Source organism: Sceloporus occidentalis, unplaced genomic scaffold, assembly GCF_023333645.1.
Source record: "Sceloporus occidentalis isolate IW3139 unplaced genomic scaffold, rSceOcc1.0.p SCAF_177, whole genome shotgun sequence".
Lineage (NCBI taxonomy): Eukaryota > Metazoa > Chordata > Lepidosauria > Squamata > Phrynosomatidae > Sceloporus > Sceloporus occidentalis.
The window spans coordinates 862,128-883,654 of NW_028317157.1; the positions used below are offsets into that span (position 1 = coordinate 862,128).

Genomic DNA, 21,527 nt, shown 5'->3' on the forward strand with positions numbered 1-21,527 from the left:
GTAACTATCTTGGGAAAACAAGCTTTGATTAATGAGGTTCAAGCATTGGGAATTGTGTTACACAAACTGAATCAATATGTGAGTGAGGCAAAGTACCCTTTCCCTTTTACTGCGCTACATTCTTTCTCTCCAGGAGAATCTGTGTGGCTAAAAGATTGGGAGACCACACCTTTGGGACCCAGGTGGAAAGGACCATTTGTGATTTTGCTGATGACTCCAACCGCAGTCAAACTAGAGGAAGTCAAGCCTTGGGTCCATTATACGAGAATCAAAGGAGACTACACCATCAAAGATCCTGAGTGGCAAGTTACTTTGGACAAAGACAATCCATTGAAGGTAAAACTTAAAAGGTTTGCAGGTTCCAGATGGAGGAAGGGGCAGCATCGCAACGTGAGCCCCCCTTCCGAGGTCATGATTCTAAGATCAGCCTCAAAGTAAGAGGAGGGGCTATTACCGGAATAGTCCTGAAAGAACCAAGGGACATTATAAACATTCAGGAACACAAACCACAAATTTGTTTTGGCCAGACCCACCAATTTGTCCCCCATCATCACAATTCACTTGTTTCACAGTTCAACACATGATTATTTGGTGTATTGTTATGATGTTTGCATTTCCTGTAGGATGTGATGGAGGGTGGGGACAAAACAGATTTCACCAAATGGTGAATAATATTTCTAAGGGATTCAACAGGAGCAGCTGTTGGATATGTTCACATGGCCCCTCACATCATGGTCAAGGTTGGCCAATCACTGTTTCAGCAACTCTAAACTTGACAGGGTGGAATGTAACCAAGATATATTTTGGGGAGGAGATCCCTCAACATTTGATAAGGCACAATTTTCATTAGAGCAGAATGACAGGCCCCAGGCAGCTTTATGTGTTCGCCATTTTCAGCAGTCAGAAATGGTAGAAAAAAACAATATGGATGGGAAATGTAAGCATGGGATATGGCACTAATGTGCTGGTAAGACGTGCAAACTTGGGAGATTATGATAAATGCAATCTCACGGTACATTTGAATAGTAGCGAGGTTTGCACAGGATTGCCCTATCCCTTAAGTTGCTCTATCCAAGGTAAACCCACTCTATTTGGACAAGTAGGAAGCCATACACTTTTGGGGGCCCTGAATAGACAAATGGGACTACTTGCTGGCCCAGGTAATTGGATAGGAGGGTTGCCCCCGGGTGTATATTGGGTTTGTGGACAATGGGCAGGAAAAATATTACCACCTGCATGGAACGGTACCTGCACTATTGGAACCCTTATGGCTGGTGAGTTGAAGTTTCACCCACAAGATCAACCCCCAGTAGCCTGGGACTGACAGTTTGGTTGGCATAGACATATGTTGAGAAAAAGGGTGTATGATGAAAAATATGGATATGACCCTGATAACACATACCTGACTGAAGGGGAAAGATTTTCGACTATAGGTATGCCTATGTTAGGTGTGGCATGGAATATAAAACAGCTTAGGATCCTGTCATACCAAATGGAAAGTTTAGCCAATCAATCTGCAGAAGGATTGGAGACTCTACAGAGAGAAGTAAACTCATTGGCAGAGGTTTTGGTCCAGCATAAAATCGCACTGGACTATCTGTTGAGTCGAGAAGGAGGATTATGTATGTGGCTAAATACTACTTGTTGTCATTTTATTAATGAGAATGGAATAATTCAGACGGATGTAGAAAAACTGCACAAGATAGCAGAAAGTGTGAGAAAAACATACCAACCAACTAGTGACTGGTGGTCATGGATAACATCTTGGCTACCAAATCTAGGATGGGTAAAAGGCATAGTCATAACAGGAGTCCTAATTTTGGTAATAGGACTGGTTTTATGTATGTGTATTCTCTGTCTAATGCAATATATGCAAAATATGGTAAATAGGATGCTTAATGTGGCTGTGGCCAAAGAAATGGTGATTTTAAGTTCTTATCAGAGGACCCCCAGTAATTCAGGAAGAAATTTGCCAGAAGAGAAGGAGTTCTGGTAGAAGCAAGACTGATAGTGTTACTCGTTGACACAAGTCACAAGAAAAAAATGGGGGAATGAGAGGAACAAATACCTAAAGGTTAAAAGGACAGTTGGGCAGTTTAATGATTACAGCATAATATGGCCAAGCAATCTGATAAAGAGGAACAAGAGGATTGTGAAGGATTAACCAGAACTGTGGAAACTTGCCAGGAAGGCAGGAAGACAGGAATGAGTCAATAAACTGGTTTTGGGAGATGTTGAAAGTTAACCCAAAAGAAGATGTTGGTTAAGCTATGCTTGCATTTTAAAATGTATAAAAGGCTTGAAGAAAGACAATTGGGTGTGACAGTCTTGGAATTGCCATTTAGGCAGCTGTCACCCCGTACGGGTAATAAAGGTGTGCTTATTTTGAGCTAAAGTCGGACTCTGGATTCTCTTTGTTGCTGGGTGCTCCAAGGACCCTTCCGGCATAGGTTGGGAGGGCTTGCTACCCTCCCCCTTCAGTTCTTGTTTGTTTGTTTGTTTGCTTGACTGCCTGGGATTCAGGAGTCTGAAGGCAACTTCCTCTTTGTCTAAAGTCTGTAGGGATTAATTCATGATTCTAAATGTCTTTGTTTTTCTGTTAAGTAGTTATAAAGAGCCTCAGGTCAGCATAGTCTATCTGTGAAAAATATCTTAACTGCTGACTCTCAACCAAGGTATTTTCATACATGAATTGGTATTTGTGCTTGTTTAATTGTTTGTTTGAGATTTGGGAGTGTAAAGGAACTCCCTCCACTTTGTCTATTTTCAGAGCCTTGGAATTCATAGATGAGCCTCACTGGCAAAGCAGTCTACCTTTTTTGTCCTCCACAATTTATGTAGGACAGCACATCCACTGTTTAATTTGAAGTGTGTTCATACCAGTTTGTCTCACAAGTGCCCCGTCAGTCACAAGCTGTTGCTTCTGCTTTTCTCTTTACATGCTCAGAGACTATGCACTCTAAGCATGCTCAGGAATCCTTTTCTCCTAGGAATTGGGAAGGATAGATTTCCTCATAGTTACTCTGTTCTTTGTTCTTTGCTGTGAGTGTTGCCAATGATGTCACACAGCACTTCCTAAAGGTTTTGCTTTGCTCCCTACACATGATCAGAGACTAGGATCATGCTGCAAATATACCCAGTTGTTCTGCCTATGCTCAGAGAACTGAGTGATTTCTTCCACAAGGCGGTGGCGTATTTTTATGTGTGTCGTTTTGTTTTCATTTTGTTTTGCGACTTTGAGACTGAGTGAAAGTCACACTCTCTCAGCCCAAACATTAGCTGTGCCTTCTCATTTTTGTTATTGTTTTTGTTTTATGTTTGCTGTCAGCCCCACACATTCCAATGCAATACCTTTGTTTTGGATCACACCTTTTTGGCTATCAGAGTTTTGGTCTTTTGACTGGTCTTTTAATGCCACTTCCCATACAGTATTTTGGTAACAGCAGGCCTAGTGGTCAAATCGCCTGACTGTGTGATCGTGTTTTCATTTTGAGTTATTTTCCAGTCAAAGTACTTTCCAATGATACAGTTGTTGTTGTTTTTGCTTTTTCTTTTGCCTTTTTCATTGTTGCCGGTCAGCAAGCCCAATGGTTAGAGGTTTTTGCCAAAGTTAAAACTTCCTCCAGGGCTGCTACAGCTTATTTTCACTGTTTAAAAGAAATGTTTCTAAAATGCACCCATGGCTGGACTACTTTGTTCAAATGGTGCAATTATACCCAGGCACTGGGATCCAAAAATGAATAATTTGGCTATTTTGGATGTAGTTTTTGCTAAAAGTTGGACTAAATTTGCACATTTTCACAGCAGCCTTGGTCAAGCATGGAAATTGACCACAACCAAACAATGTTGCTTCACAAACCCCTTGGTTTTCTGTTATTAATGTTGTGTGTTTCTATACTCTGCATGTGTATGCCAGTCCTATCCCTGGCCTCTATGTACTATCTGTCTGCCTATTTAAGTGCCGAACAGTGGCCTCACTGAACTTCTCTGCCACTGCTTTAAATGTTGACCTCTTCCGCATCCTTTACCTATCAGGATTGGCTCCAGCGGGGAGCCAGGGAAAAATTCCTATCTTTTTCAGTAATTCCCATGGCACATAGATATAATTTGGAGGTCCTATCCTTTTCTTACAAAACTCCTGTAGCAAAGCCAGCCTGGTCTCTGTGGGAGACCAGCGGGGGGGGGGGGGGGGAACTGTCCTCTTCATCCTCCAAGGCAAGTAAAAACCATATCTTTTTTCCACTCCTATTTTGAAGCCGACCCGCTCTGTCGGGAGCAAGGGGGGGGGAAGAGTCTGTCTTCCTTCATCCCCCACTGCATGTAAAATTCTATCCTGTCCTTGCTCTGTTCTCCTATATCCTCATGGGGAAGGTAAGCCCCAATATTCTTCCCAAAAGCCAGGCCAGACCCCACAGATGTCATCCCATTGATGCCATGATACAGGACTCTCCAAGCTGTTTCCCAGTCTTCCTGATGTTCCCCGCTCCAGGGTTGAGACTCTTTTGCCTGCATCCTTCCTGTGATGTCCTCCATCCCCTGCTGCCATGGACATCCTCCAAAGGCTCATTCAAGACACAACCGGTGTCCTCACACCTCTGCTCCTGTTCCAGATGGTCCTCCATGGCCCTACCTACATCCAGATGCCTTTCTTATTACTGTCTGTCCAGTTGACAAGCTCCACAGACCTATCGCTGTTAGCTTTCATCACTGTTTTCCAAAAGCTCATTGCCTGCATTCAAGTGTTCCACATGTGGAACTACTCGCCACTGGACTTAAACTGCCATCTCATGGACATTAGCCCACCTCACCATGACCAATGCCCGCATACAAGACCTATGGATCATCCTGTTGCCATATGGACATTGGCTGCAAAGAAATTGTTTCTTGCAGGACAGCTATACCTCATGCCCGCATTCTCATATACATACTGAGCCATCTGGCTCCCGCTGGACAAAACCCAACATGGACTCTGTCTTCCCATATACAAACCACCAACTGTTTGGACTCATGTCACATTCATTTGCTCTTTTCAGTCATTGGACTCATTTCTATTGGTTGTTGCTTTTTCATACTGCATATTGACTGCTCATTGCTTTTCTCTTGGCCTATTGAAGGCTTTTTCTCTTGCTTATGTTTCCCATAATCCCCTTTTTCACCCCCACTTTTGACTTTATATAAACTTTGGTATGTATGGTGCATGATTGGGTTCCAGATCAGCAAAGGCTCCCCAGGCTTTGCAGGGAGATACTCCCCTTGATAGGACAACCTCCTTAAATATTCACACCCCAAAATTTATATGGCAAAGAGTAATTCGGAAAATACCCATCCACTCGCCTGAGAGTCTGTGTAATTTCCGAGGGGGGGGGAGAATGTTACCCATGCTGTTTTATATAAATTTTGGAATCAATGATAACCCTTGGATGACCCCTGGCCAGACTCCAAGCCTGTCCTCCATTACTGGCAAAGTGAGAGGACATGTGCACCTCCCCTGAGGGGAGAAGCCCCATTTACATCTTAGAAGGTCTGGGAAGTCGCATGAAGGGATTATCTTGAGTCAGGAAGAGTAAATGTTTGCCTTGCCTGAAGCTATCACCCCCTCCTCAAGTCTGTTGTCCGAACAACTTAAGTCAGTGATATTATCAGATCCAGACATCCAGGTGAAAGAAAGCAATTAAACGCCTTTGTTCCAATCACCAAAACTCTTTGCCCTCAGGCGAGATTTCGCCCTTAAAAGGTCCCAACTTTGGCTGCTCAGCGCGCCATCCCAAAGGTCTACTTACTCCACGTCAGTCAGACCTCTGTTCTGGTAGCCGGCATTTCTGCTCAAACCCAGGTTGCGGAGCAGACTTGTCTCACTGTCCCACATCCCATTCGCTTCTCGGAGGAAGACTACATCTTGGTGAGTATACCATTAGCAAAGCCTAAACATCTTTTCCATAATTCCAACCTACCTTCCTGAGCCTTGAATGTGTGTGTGAGTGTGTGCATTGTGTGTGTTCCCCCTGTTTTCAATAAAGTAGACATTTAATTATTGCAATCTGTCTCAGCTTCAGTTATTGGGAGGCCCTGGTCTACTCCGTATACATATCGGGAGACGATCTCGGTGGGCTTTTGTAGCCAGCCCCCTTCTTGCAATATTTGGACTAATAACAACATAATAAAATTCCCCTACGGACCCTTGGCTACAGAGGGGGCCTTACCAGCTGCTGGGACTGGCAACAATGGTTCTTCTCTCCCTCAGAGCCCACAGCAGTGGCATTTGGAATGGACGTATAATGACACATCTACTGCTGGGACTGTCAACGATGGTTCTTCTCTTCCTCATAGCCCACAGCAGTGTCAGTTGGAATGGAGGGAAGGTGCCTCACCATCTGATGGGACCGGCAATTATGGTTCCTCTCTCCCTCAGAGCCCACTGTAGTGGCAGTTGGAAAGGAGGCAGGGTGCCTCACCAGCTGCTGGGACCGGCAACAATGGATCTTCTCTCCCTCAGAGCCCATAGCAGTGGAAGTTGGAATGAATGGTGCCCCACCAGCTGCTAGGTCCGGCAACGATGATTCTTCTCTCCCTCAGAGACCACAGCAGTGGCTGTTGGAATGGAGGGAGGGGGCCTTACCAGCTGCAGGGACTGGCAACAATGGTTCTTCTCTCCCTCAGAGCCCACAGCAGTGGCACTTGGAATGGAGGGAGGGTGCCTCACCAGCTGATGGGACCGGCAATTATGGTTCCTCTCTCCCTCAGAGCCCACTGTAGTGGCAGTTGGAAAGGAGGCAGGGTGCCTCACCAACTGCTGGGACCGGCAACAATGGTTCTTCTCTCCCTCCGAGCCCATAGCAGTATCAGTCGGAAAGAATGGTGCCTGACCAACTGCTGGGACCCGCAACGATGATTCTTCTTTCCGTCAGAGACCACAGCAGTTGCAATTGGAATAAGGGACGGTGCCTCGCCAGCTGCTCAGACCAGCAACGATGGTTCTTCTGTTCCTCAGAGCCCACAGCAGTGGCAATTGGAATGGAGGGAGGATGCCTCACCAGCTGCTGGCACCGGCACCGCTGGTTCACCTTTCCCTCAGAGCCCATAGCAGTGGCTGTTGGAATGAATGGTGCCTCACCAGCTGCTGGGACCCGCAACGATGATTGTTCTCTCTCTCAGGACCCAAAGCAATGTTAGTTGTAATGGAGGGAGGGTGCCTCACCAACTGCTGGGACCAGCAACGATGTTCTTCTCTCCCTCAGAGCCCACAGCAGTGGTAGTTGGAATGGAAGGAGGATGCCTCACCAGCTGCTGGGACCGGCAACAATGGTTCTTCTCTTCCACATAGCCCACAGCAGTGTCAGTTGGAATGGAGGGAGGGTGCCTCACCAGTTGATGGGACCGGCAATTATGGTTCCTCTCTCCCTCTGAGCCCACTGTAGTGGCAGTTGGAAAGGAGGCAGGGTGCCTCAAAGCTGCGGGGACCGGCAAGGATGCTTCTTCTTTCCCTCAGAGCCCACAGCAATGGCAGTGGGAATGAATCTTGCCTCACCAGCTGTAGGGACCAGCAACAATGCTTGTTCTCTCCTCAGAGCCCACAGCAGTGGCATTTGGAATGAATTGTGCCTCACCAGCTGCTGGGACCGGCAACGATGTTTCTTCTTTCCCTCAGAGCCCACAGCAGTGGCTGTTGGAATGAATGGTGCCTCACCAGTTTCTGGGACCAGCGATGATGGTTCTTCTCTCCCTCAGAGCCCACAGCAATGTTAGTTGTAATGGAGGGAGGGTGCCTCACCAGCGGCTGGGACCGGGAACAATGGTTCTTCTGTCCCTCAGAGCCCAGAGCAGTGGCACTTGGAATCAATGGTGCCTCACCAGCAGCTGGGACCGGCAGCGATGTTTCTACTGTCCCTGAGAGCCCACAGCAGTGGCAGTTGGAATTAATGGTGTCTCACAAGCTGCTGGGACCGGCAACGTTGATTCTTCTCTCCGTCAGAGCACACAGCAGTTGCAATTGGAATGGAGGAAGGGTCCCCAACCAGCTGCTGGAAACGGCAATGATGATCTTCTTTCTTTCAGATCCCACAGCATTGGCATTTGGAATGGAGGGAGGGTGCCTCACCAGCTGCTGGGACCGGCAACAATGTTCTTCTCTGACTCAGCGCTCACAGCCGTGTCGGTTGGAAGGGATGGAGGGTGCCTCACCAGCTGCTGTGATTGGCAACAATGGTTCTTCTCTCCCTAAGAGCCCAGAGCAGTGGCAATTGGAATGGAGGGAGACTGTATCACCAGCTGCTGGGACCAGCAACGATGGTTCTTCTCTCGCTCAGAACCCACAGCAGTGGCAGTTGGAATGGAGGGAGGATGCGTCACCAGGTACTGGGTCCGGCAACGATGGTTCTTCTTTCCCTCAGATCCCACAGCAGTGGCAGTTGGAATGAATGGTGCCTAACCAGCTGCTGGGTCCGGCAACGATGATTCTTCTCTCCCTCAGAGCCCACAGCAGTGGCTGTTGGAATGGTGGGAGGGTGTCTCACCAGCTGCTGGGACCGGCAAGGATGGTTCTTCTCTCCTTCAGAGCCCACAGCAGTGGCACGTGGAATGAATTGTGCCTCACCAGTTGCTGGGACAGGCAACGATGATTCTTCTCTCCGTCAGAGCCCACAACAGTGGCAGTTGGAATGGAGGTAGGGTGCCTCACCAGCTGCTGGGACTGGCAACAATGGTTCTTCTCTCCCTCAGAGACCACAGCAGTATCAGTTGGATTGGAGGAAGGATGCCTCACCAGCTGCTGGGACCAGCAACGATGGTTCTTCTCTCCCTCCGAGTCCACAGCAGTGGAAGTTGGAATGAATGGTGCCTCACCAGCTGCTGGAACTGGCAACAATGGTTCCTCTCTCCCTCAGAGCCCACTGCAGTGGCAGATAGAATGGAGGCAGGGTGCATCTCCAGCTGCTGGGACCGGCAACAATGGTTCTTCTCTCCCTTAGAGCCCACAGCAGTGGCAGTTGGAATGGAGGGAGGGTGCCGCACCAGCTGCTGGGACCGGCAACGATGTTCTTCTCTCTTTCAGATCCCACAGCATTGGGATTTGGAATGGAAGGGGGGTGCCTCACCAGCTGCTGGGTCCGGCAACAGTGTTCTTCTCTGCCTCAGCGCCTAGAGCAGTGTCGGTTAGCAGGGACAGAGGATGCCTCACCAGCTGCTGGGACCCGCAACAATGGTTCTTCTCTCCCTCAGACCCCACAGCAGTGGCAGTTGGAATGAATGGTGCCTCACCAGCTGCTGGGACCGGCAACAATGGTTCTTCTCTCCCTGAGAGCCCACAGCAGTGGCAGTTGGAATGAATCGTGCCTCACCAGCTGCTGGGACCGGCACCAATCCTTCTTCTTTCCCTCAGAGCCAACAGAAGTGGCACTTGCAATGAATGGTGCCTCACCAGTTGCTCGGACCGGCAGTGATGGTTCTTCTCCCCCTTACAGCCCACAGCAGTGGCATTTGGAATGGCAGCAGGCTGCCTCACCAGCTGCTGGTACTGGCAACGATGATTGTCAATGACTTGAGCATACATCGATTTTGTTATCCATGGAGATCTTGGAACCAAAACCCAGCGTATAACAAGGACCCACTGTATTTTTGTTTGCTCAAAAAAGAGATCAAGTTTGCATAAAAATGTTTCTGAAACCTGTTTTTTTTTATGGAAAATGGTTTTTTTCTTTGTTTGTTTTTGGAAATCTACTGATATTTATGTACAGAATTAATTCCCCAAAACATTTTTATGAGATATTTCTGAAAACTGTTTTGTATGGAAAACTTCTCCACATAAACCTACCAGTATTTTTTGGACAGAATTAGTTTCCCCCAAACATTTTTATGATATGCAAATATTCAGCGGAAAAAGCACAGAAGTATTTTCTCCCATAGTATGCAAAAAATCATGTAAATTGTTCATCCTTGTAGATGAGTAGTAGTCAAAGATCCCTACTCTGACACCTTCCAAATTAATTTAACTTGGATTCATGTGACATTGTAAATGTATCTAGGTGACAGGTGGACACCATTCAACTATCTATGGAGTCAGTGAGTTGCAACAAAGCTTATTTTGGTGTCAATAAGGGCAAATAAATATGCAATTGGCAAATAGCACTTTGTGCTTATTTAATTTTTTTGCCACAATAAATATATTTTGCATCCTCAGGAGTTCATGGCTTCCATGATGGCCATGGGCCTGTCCCAATTAGTCTCGGGTCCGACGCATTGCACAGGTAATACACTTGATATTATCTTTAGTACGGAATGGTATAGTCCATGCGCAGAGGTATTTTGCACCTCTGCTCTGTCATGGACGGACCATTTCCTGATCGAGGTCCGACATAAAACAGCTACCCAAATCCCTCCTGGGGGTGGAGGACCTGTTAGGATGGTCCACCCTCGAAGGCTGATGGAACCCAAAAGGTTCCAAGAAGCCTTAGAGGGGCTTATGGTTGGATCTGACGGCGATTCCGTTGATGCCCTGACTAACATCTGGGACACTGACCTTTCCAGGGCTATACACAGTATCACTCCTAAGCGTCCTTTCCGTCCCGCTTCAAATAAAAATCCTTGGTACACAGAAGATCTCCGGGAAATGAAGCGGGCTGCGCAACGACTTGAGCGCAGTTGGCGGATACATCAGAGCTGTTCAGGGTGGTCAGGGAGCTAACGTGGCTTCCTCCCGCTCTGAACCCTATATTAGTACCAACTAAGGCCTGCTGTGACGATTTTAACAACTTCTTCACAGATAAAATCTCTCGGATAAGGGCTGATCTCAACGCTGGCATTTCATCAGAAATAACACGAGAGGTATCCAGAGCTTCCGTGGACTCTGTTAAACTGGATCACTTTGAGTTTGTACATACCGATGAAGTGGACAAGATTCGTGGAAGTATTAGGAAGACGACATGCTCTCTCGATCCCTGTCCTTCTTGGCTGACCGCCCAGGGTGGTGATGCTGTAACATTGTTGTTACAACTTATAATCAATGCATCATTCAGGGAGGGAAAATTTCCATCAAATTTAAAGCTAGTGACAGTTAAACCATTGCTAAAAAAACCCTCCCTAGACCCCCTGGTAAGGAATAACTACAGACCGGTCTCGTTGTTGCCATTTCTGGGTAAGGTGATCGAGAGAGCGGTCACCTTCCAACTCCAAGCAGTCTTGGATGAAACCGATTATCTGGACCCATTTCAAGCTGGCTTCAGATCGGGATATGGAGTTGAGACTGCCATGGTCGCCTTAGTCGATGATCTCCGTCTGAGCATCAACAGGGGAAGTGTGACCTTGTTGGAGCTCTTGGTCATCTCAGCGGCTTTTGATACCATTGACCACGGTATCTTTCTGGAACGCCTGAGAGAGCTGGGCATCGGGGGCACTGCGCTCCAGTGGTTCCGGTCCTACCTCTCGGGCAGATTCCAGATGGTGCAGTTGGGGGACACTTGCTCCTCTAAGAGGGAACTGACATCTGGCGTCCCTCAGGGAGCTATTTTGTCCCCCACTTTATTTAACATTTACATGAAACCGCTGGAAGAGATCATCCGGAGACACGGGGCGCGGGGTTATCAGTACGCTGATGACACCCAAATATGCCTCTCTGTGTCCCCGACTGATGCAGTGACTAAGGATGGCGTCTCTCCTCTGAATGCCTGCCTGGAGTCGGTAATGGGCTGGATGAGGAAAAACAAACTCAGCCTGAATCCAGAGAAAACGGAAGTGCTGGTGATAGGTTTCCCAGGCCCGAGGAAGGAAATTTATCCACCTGTCCTGAATGAGGTCACACTTCCCCTGAAGGACAAAGTTCGCAGTCTAGGAGTACTTCTGGACTCATCTCTGCAGTTGACATCTCAAGTAGATGCGACAGCCAGAAGTGTTGCTATCAGCTTCGGTTGGTACGCCAACTGCACCCCTACCTGGGCCAAAGGGACCTTGAAACAGTGGTGCACACTCTGGTAACCTCTCGCCTAGATTTCTGTAAGGCGCTCTACATGGGGCTACCCTTGTACCAAGCCCTGAAGCTTCAGTTAGTACAAAACATGGCAGCCAGATTGGTCTCCCGTGCATCCAAGTTTGACCATATAACACCTATTTTGAAAGATCTCCACTGGCTGCCCATTCGCTTCCGAGCGCAATACAAGACGTTGGTTATCACCTATGAAGCCCTACATGGCTTGGCCCCGAGTTAATTAAGGGACCTCATCTCCCCATATAATCCGCCCCGCACACTCAGAACAACTGGGAAGAACTTGCTGGAAATTCCACCTTCTAAATATGTTATTACATCCCAGATGGCCTTCTCAGCAGCGGCCCCACAAATCTGGAATAGTCTCCCCAGGAGCTCCGCCTGATCGCCCCCCTGGAAACATTTAAAAAGAGGCTTAAAACCTTCCTCTTCTGTAAAGCCTTCCCCCCTGGAAAATGAAGTTATGTACTTGATCCCATCGACTCTCTGCCTCACCCTATTCAATGATTGTTTTTATATCTGTATATTGTACATTGTGTTATTGGTTTTTATCTATTTTATGATATGTTTGTAATTGGTTTTATTTCTTTGTAAACCACTTTGATCTTTTGGAAAAGCGGTATACAAATAAAATTTATTATTATTATTATTATTATTATTATTATTATTAAATATCGTGTATACATCAAATGTAACAATGACAATTAAATCCACTTAAGTTCCAGGTTGTAGCAGTGAGAGGTGAATACTTTTGCAAGACATTGTGTATGTGCCAGTGTCCATTTATTTCAAAGGAAGTATACTATGTTATTTACACAAGATGAGGGATAAAACTATGAAGCAAAATCTCTTCATTATAACACATATAATGTGTTGGGGGGGGGGGGGGCGCAAGAGAAATCAGTACAAACTTTCAAAAATCCCAAAGTGATCAGTTGTATCAGGCAAACCACAGAACAATGTTACAAGTGTCCTACACTTACATTAAAGTAAACTAATTTACAAATTTGGCAAGTGTTTTTGGACATGGAATTAAGAGCCGTGTTTGTAATGTGAAGTTGTCCTCCTCTCTAAGAAAAGGTTTTTTCAATTGTAAAAGAGAACATGTAAAATACGTAAAAGAAAGTTTCACATTGCAATCAAAAGTCTTTATTGCATGCTCAAAAACAATATTTATTTTTCACATTTGTATACCAAAAGGAGTTTAAGGAAACATGGTTGGAAGTAGGAAGTATCCAATTTTTTTTCCTAGTCATAACAACTCCAAGGCAGAATATACTTTACAAACATTTTCACAAACATTAAGGAAACAAAATGAAAATGACATTAGTGTAAATATTCAGCAGTGACACAAACAACCAGGGTCATTCAACAAGCCTCAGGACTGAGAATATGGAGATTATCACACCAACCTCTTTCTTGCTACGGTCATGTAATCAAAAAATAAAATGGAAACATTCCGATTTTACAGCAGTCACCACCTCACTTATTTCATTTACATGACCAGGACTGCTGCCCCCATCACGCTCCCTTCCTGCCCTGTCTGTCCCTTAACTTATGCCTTACCCACCATGCCTTTAGTATTTTCTTTGTGGTTTCCCCCCCTCTTTTTTGTGCAGTTATGGAGCTCTGCAGCCCCAATTTAAGCTTTTTAAAATGACTTTTTGAAACTTCAAGGCTTCAGAGTTCTGGAGTTGGGCAAAAAACTGATTTTAAAAAATAGTGAGGAGGAGGAGGAAGAGGAGGAGGAGGAGGAGGAGGAAAAGAGGGAGAGGTGACAGTGACACCATGTGTCTGTCAGTCATGCGAATGCCCTGGGAATGACTTTTCGCACCTGGGGAATTGTGCAATTGGCAGCTCATTCACAGATTTCCCCATGAATGAAAAGGAATGGATCAAGGACAGGGCAACTATGGGAGGGAAGTGATGTTATGTGATCAGCATTGCCGATGCTGCTTCCTTCTCAATGAAATCACGTTTTAAAAACTGGGTGTGATATTCTCCTATATCTGAATCCAGATTTCAACAGCACTGCACTGAGAATAGGCAGTACACTAAGCTTGACAAAGGTTAGAGATATTGAGATGCTCCACCTGCTAGAGATAAAATCAAAATACAAAACTAATAGGGAACAATATTGGTTGCAGTTTTGCTGCAAGCAAGGAAATAAAGAAAACCACTGATATTAATTAAACTGAAAAATCTTTTATTTGTATTATCAAGATATAAAGTGCTAGTAAACAGCAAAAGGTTTATGCTGGCATTCCATTAACAATGGTTTGCTCCATATGTCAAACTTTTGTTGCATTGAAGACAGTGAGTTCCGTCATGAGGGTTATATGATCCTGGACTGCAAATCACTATAATGAAAATATTAAAATATCATAAATTTAATCCAGAGTATGTATATGTTGTATTGTAATCTATCTTAATTATTCATATGAAAGTCCAGGTTCAAATCATGTCAAGTTAGTCATAGGATCTCAGTTTGGAAAGTCCACAGCCTTAGAGTTTGGAGAGCTACTGCCAGTTTGAGTAGTGGCATTGGCTAACTCCTTGCATCTTGATTTCCTTTTTAGCAGACAATCTACAAAGCTTTTAGAAGGAAAAGCATGCATCAGAAAAAAGAAGAGAAAAGCTGTGTGATAGATTTGCCACCTACAGATTACATAAAATGATTACTATAAAGGAGAAACAAAATATCCGACAACCAGGTAGTGCAGTTTTCAAAGCATGCATTATTAAAGGGCCTTTAGGAACAATATGGTTCAAAATTTGTACAATGAACACTCATCATCCAGCTTTCTACTGTTCTCATGGATTTATGGATGGGCTAAATACGCTGAAGCAACAATGTCTATAAAGGACATGCCATACCCTGTTCCCATTGCTTGCCACCAGCCTATTGTCTCAAAATACAAACAGAAAGCCATATGAATCTAACAGCTTTATACCTGTATATTCCATTCTAAAATATGCCAATAATGTAAGAAAAGCCAGGGGTTAGGCCAGCATGGTGTAATGGGACACTGGGAATCCTACTTGATTATGGAAACCCACTGGATGATTTTGGGCAAATCACACTCTCTCAGCCTAAGAGGAAGGCAAGGGCAAAACCTTTCTGAACAAACTCCCAAGAGAACCATGATAGTCATAAGTCAGAAATGACTTGAAGGCACATAACAACAACAAAAAGACCAAAGGCCTAATTTATCTAGTCCATCAGTTTATTAATATAGTTGTCAACCATGTGTGTATGGGAAACTCACAACAGCATATGGATGCTTGTGGTCATCTGCAACTGGTGTGCAGAAAGATATTGACTTTGACACTGGAGATACAAGAAAAGTCTTGACTATGAGCCATTGATAGCCTTATCCTCCGTTCATTTATTTAATCCAAAGTAAAGCTTTCTAATGGCAATCCTATTTATATTTATTTATGCATAATGTAAAGTGTAAACTATGTGAACATTACCCATTTATCTATATTGCATCACTCAACTTCAATGATAAACTTAGGTTTTAGCATTAACCACTTTGGACAACTGTTTGACAGTGGAATATGCTGCCTCAGAACGTGGTGGAGTCTGCTTCTTTGGAAATTTTTAAACAGAGGTTGGATGGCTATCTGTTCCAAGTGTTTTGACTGTGTATTCATGCATTGCAGGGGCTGAACTGGATGGCCCTTGTGGTCTCTTCCAACTCTATGATTCCCCACGCAGTAAGTTTGTATACCTGCTTCTCCTTTTCCCTCTATGTCCTTTCATTCCCAATAAGTGAAATTCCTCTTGGGGAATTTCTCAAACTCCTCAGTCACTCACCCCATCCTGAATCTTTTCCAATGCTATAATAATCTTTTCCAATGCACTGTACTGTATAGTCACTCTATAGACTGATATAAGGGCGGTGATACTGGAAACTTTATTTTCCATTCTTTTTTTATTTTCACCATGGAAGATCTCTTAAACACACACACACACACACACACACCACAGTCCCTGCTAGAGTTTCTCATTTAGAAAATAATATTTCAATTTCCATGTACTTAGGGAAAAGATACCCACATTTATTTTAAACAGTTTTATCCCACCTAGTAAAATAAATAAATAAATTTCTAGACTACTTTAAATGAAGCGTGCAAGGGTATAAGGTATCTGGCACACATCCCCATTAAATCTTTGCCTATAGGCTCTTCCAGGCAGGGCAAATGTGGTGGCAGATAGTGGTATTTCTTGCTATATATCCCACATTTTGGCTTTAAATGACATGTTGTCAATCACATATTTGGGGCTATTTCCACAGTATTCTGAAATATTTTGCTCCTATTCAAATGGCAGGGGATTTTTTTTCATATTTATTTTTATTAATATAACATTATATACATGCAGCATAATGTTCTTGTACTATTTGTGTACGTTTATGTTCATTATCCTGCTAATTATATTGATTATATTTATTATATTGAAATACATACATTTTCTACTTCTTACTAGTTACTATTTTCTTCTTCTTTTTTATTGTGTCTTTTATTATTATACTTCCATGGTAACATTTGTATTGCATGATTGTTTCTTGCACATTAATTCTACTTCAGCTTATTGTATTCCTGTTGTTTCCTTCATTTCTCTGGTCCTGTTATTATTAAGTTGTCATTCATTCTTTACTCTATTTCCACCTATTTTTGCAACATTTATTAAATGTTTCTCATTCCTTCTCACTCTCTTCTTCTGATTTTCCATATATCATGTTTGCTAAGCAATCCATTTTTGCTATGTCTTGTAACTTAAGTAACCATTCACCAGTAGTTGGTATATTACTTGTTTTCTAGTTATGTGCTGAAAATAGTTTTCCTGCTGTAATCATATACAGTATTTTTCCCTTGTTGTTTTCCGAGTTCTATTGGTAACTTATTTTATTTTTAAATGGCAGAGGATTTTTAACCAATACATTTGGTTGTCACGTGTCATCTTACAATTGAAGCAGGTGTGTGCAATCTCCTAGCCCTTCCTATTTTCAACATCCTTCTCTTTTCTCCCAAATGCCTCCTCATAATGTTTTTATTTTTAAAATAAAATTTGTGAGCTTGAAGGATGAAGTTGCCAAATAAGCTAGTCAATTTCAACTTTTGTTGAAGCTGCAAGATTGGGGGTAGGGGATCTTAGTGGAATTTAGGTTGACTAGTCTGTGTATGATGGCTGGTCTTTCTGAGAAGAGGAATCAACTGCTTTTGTACTGAAATGCTAGACTTTTCTTTTAAACATTCTATAGTTATAGTGCTAAGATGGTAAATCTGTAATGGTGTTATTCCTATGGAGTTATTTTTTATTCCCTTGAGCAGTAGCACCACCACCACTACCCTGATGCACACACATGCATTCACTTGCAGTGTGAACTACAGGACACTGTATATGGAGGAAGTGTGTATGTGATGGGAAAATATGCCTCCAAGAAAAAAACAAATAGAACAAACTTTTACAGTTCAACCCCTCAGGCAATATAGCTAGAAGATGGGAGGGGGGGAGAGATGGTGACAGATTAACAACCGATAAATTAACATCCCAACATTATCTTGCCTTATCACCTCCAAAATGGCACCCAAAGGCAAGAAAAGAATCCAGACCAGCTGCAGCAACAATACTGAAAATCAGGACTCCTCCAAAGCAGGGAAACAGATGAGGACAGACTCACTTTTTCCAGTGGCAGAGACAATACAACTTGTGAGTAACAGATCTCCAAATATAACTGTCTGAGTCTCAGAAATCTGATTTAAATAAAACAGTCTCCCCGATTCTTCAAAATATAAATATAAATGATTCTCCAGAACAGAGACATAACAAAGATAACAGAGAAAAACTCCCAGAACTCACTGGCAATAAAATTGCTTAGCCCTTCCATGAGATCTGGCTTTTGTCTGCAGAAACATTGATTCTTACTTTGCAGAGACTAAATGATATTGCAAACAAGTTGGATAAATTCCAATAAGCCTTTCATATGCAAAATCATCTTGGCAAACAGGGGGTTAAAATGCAGCTGATTTTTCTCACACAGAGGAAGACTGCCCAGTTTCATCAGGATGCCTGGATGTGGCCAAACATTGGCAGGTATCACAGAAAAAGCTGTTGGGGCATGTAGAATCTATATGCAAACATAGAAGATATGCACATGGAACAGAAATGCCACTGGAAGGCTCTGTTGTGTAGCTTTCGTGTAGGCTGTAAAGGAAAATTCCTCCCATGCAGAAGCTATTGGCCGGATAAAGAACTGCTGAACAATCAAGTTCTCACAAAGAGGACTTTAATCTTGAGGTTCTGATATTTACAATATAAACTATCAAAATGCTCCGCCAGAATCCTATATACAAACACCACCACACAGGAACCCACCTCATTCAATGCTCCAAAGACAGGACATTCTGTAGGCATCTATGATTGTCTCAGTCTTCAGACTAAACCTTTGTATCCTACATGCTGTTCTGAAAAGTGACTGTCCAGCTGAATTAACTTATCTCTCTGGGTCCAGAATGAGCGCCATTGTCTACGTAATCATCCTAAGGACCTTCTCCCCTATGCCAAGGAGACAGAAGTTATACCTAGGTTTGAAAGTGATCATCTTCCAATTTGGGTACAACTAAGCAACTTCACCCAGGAGACACATACAGTACCAAAGACTGCTACCAACTCCCTTTAAAGCCATCAGGAAGGACCTATAGGTGAGCAAAATGAACCCCCCCCCCAGCTAAATCAAACAATAAGTGAGGTATTGGCCTCATACCACCTTCACTGTCTTTGGAATAACCTGATGTCATGTAATGTCCTTTGATGAACTTCTGAAGAATTACAACAGTCTTGCCCAAGTGCTATTCCAATATCTAAACCAAAGAAATAGCGCACACTGGAGGCAACCACTCGCCAGGGATATGTATCCAATATTATGCCAGAAGCTGCAACAAGACTGCTTCAGCAGAAGACAGGCTACAAAAAATTGAAATCATGAAAAATGACTGGGCACAACCTATTCAGGCAGTCAAATCCAACAACTCAGCTTTATTCTGGCACATTATATCAAGTTCCCAAAGTAATGCACCAGCTACAGTGGATTGCCACATCCCCCCAGGGATCTGGGAGGAATACTTTCAAGCACTTTATAATGACACCTATGTTGAAAGTGAATCTGCAAGCTAAAATATAGAGAATAGAATCTTCCAAAGTGGGCACTGGTGACTCAGACAGAGATCAAGAAACTTGCAGAACTGAGAATGGAGAAGGCTCCAGGGAAAGAATTAATACCTTCAGAAGCCATTAAAAATAATTTGGAATTGTGGGTCTCTATTCTGGCATCTCTTTTCTTATGTATTAACAACTATGGTTGAGCACCTAAGGACCGGGGGGGGGGGGGGTGGCTTTCCTCCACCTGGCCAGAGACAGTGGCAGTGCAAGGGGGTGTCGGAGCAGGGCAACAAGCTTTAAAGCTGCTCCCTCCATCCCCTGAGCACACCTGGTTGCTAGCCCCAAGGACATTCAGCCTACCCTTCACTCCACGCTGAACCTTTCTTCCATCTGGGCCAGAGACAGCGATGGCAGAGGAGTTGGGAGGCTGCTTTCTCCCTTCTTTCATGTGGGACTCAGAGGGGAGATAAAGCATCTGGGCAGTGACTGGGTGAGAGGAAGATGATAAAGAAGGACAGCCCTGTCTGCCCTTAGCTGTCCTACTTCATTTTGCCTGTATAAATTGTTTTAATGGTGTAACTATTTTAACTGTTATTGTATACAGTATAATGTGACTACTGTTTGTATTTTTATTCTATGTTGTAATATTGTTCCTGTTGTAATCCGCCTTGATTCCTCCAGGAAAAAGGCGGAATATAAATAAATCATCATCATCATCATCATCATCATCATCATCATCATCATCGCCCCCACATTTAAAAAAGGAAAGAAGAATGATCCTGGCAACTACAGACCAATCTCTTCAACACGACCAGCAAACTTTACACAAGACACTTGCAGTGGAAACTCGAGGACTGGCTGGAACAAGAAAACATACTTGCAGAGGAACAAGCTGGCTTTAGGGAAGGCCGATCCACCAGCACCTCATTGAATAATATGCCACTTGCAACACAATCTCTATGGCCCGGTATATACGGGCCCTTTGCGACGCTCTCGTCACGTGGTAGGGTTGCCTGGGGGTGGAGTGCACACACGGATCACAACCCTAGCACGTGACGATGGTGAAACAATGGTGGCACCCTGTATACATAGGTGTTGCCATTGTTACGTAAGCACCGCACAGTATCCGCACGCTGCCACACGGCACTTACATAACCAGTGCGCCAGTGGTGTACTCGTTACACCGCCACTGCGGCTTTAAAGAACCCACTTTTTGCGGGTTCTTTTTCTGCTGGAAGGAGGCTGCAGCCGCCAAACCGTGTGGCTTCCCGCCGGCGGAAAAAAAAACACTGGGAGTCTGCCCTTTTGGGGCGGTCTGTCCCACGCCTTTGTTGCCTTTACAGACTTTAAAGCAGCTTTTTTCTCTGTATCTCGAACTAAACTATGGGAAAAACTGGAGACTTCCTCGATTGAGCGGCGTCTACTATACCTAATTCATATGCTGCATGTGAAGGGAACAAGGGTAATCTCACCAATGTCACTGTCACTGAGAAGGGCGTCAAGCAAGGTTGCGTGATAGTTCCACTTTTGTTCAACTTTTACATCAATGAAATGGTGGGTCATCTTGACAATACAAACTTCCATCCTCCAAAACTATATCGAAGTCAAATGTCAGCTCTGCTTTATGCAGATGATGCAGTAGTAATTTCAAGAATACCCATTGGTCTAAAAAGAGCACCAAAGAACACTAACAATATTGCAGAGAGGATCAGCTAGAACTCAACAATCCAAAAAACTAAAATCATGGCATTTGCTAAAAGGCCCAGGAACCATAACTGGAGTATAGATGACCACAAGATTAAACAGATCACCTGTTTCAAATATCTGGGGGTAATCTTCCATGCTACTGGTAATAGAAAAGTGCATGGGGACAGAGGAGCTCAACCGTCATCCTCAACTTTTTTATGACAAGTGGAGGCCATTATATATCGGTGGCACTCAAACTTTCTGAAGCCAAACTGATTGCACAATTGCTTTATGGATCCCAACTGGGAACTCATCCCAACCATAAACCATCACAACTTGTGCAATCCGAATTTTTAAGATCAGTATTCCAAGCTCCAAAATGTGTGTCTAATGTAAACCTGAGACTGGAGGCAGGCTTTATGAAAATGGAGGCCAGAGTATACTCAGTTACTAGCTTCTTTCCCACCAGCCTTGCTCCACTAACCCTGACTGATGAATTCCATTCTATGTGGAAGCAGATGGTGATGACTAAAATTTCATCACTGGACTTCTCTCCAGATCTTCTCCTCAGCATAGGCTATGATAAGGCTAAAGCAACCATCAAACAACAGGTGGTAGATACAGAGCGCCAAATAGATCTAGCTAGTGCCCCCAATTTTATTGCTAGTGACATTCTTAGCAAAACCCGAAGTACCTAAACACCGG

At 44.0% G+C, this 21,527-nt stretch overlaps 1 protein-coding gene across 3 annotated transcripts in view; it reads right to left on the minus strand.

Moving 5' to 3' along the window:
* Positions 1–13,578: 13,578 nt before the first annotated feature.
* The window catches only part of LOC149278884 (zona pellucida-binding protein 1-like), an 87,756-nt gene continuing 79,807 nt past the window's right edge, over positions 13,579–21,527 (minus strand). The window contains exons 8-9 of one of the 3 annotated variants that reach the window (XR_016278614.1): positions 20,609–20,801; positions 14,251–14,328 (exon numbers count right to left, since the gene is read on the minus strand). Coding sequence is in view for 1 of the 3 variants with exons in the window: in XM_089501628.1 (XP_089357754.1) it covers positions 14,237–14,328 (92 nt within the window). In the remaining 2 variants the exon portion in view is untranslated. Of the gene's footprint in view, positions 14,329–18,353; positions 18,534–20,608; positions 20,802–21,527 lie in introns of all 3 variants that reach the window. The other 2 variants (XR_016278615.1, XM_089501628.1) reach the window with 2 other exon arrangements.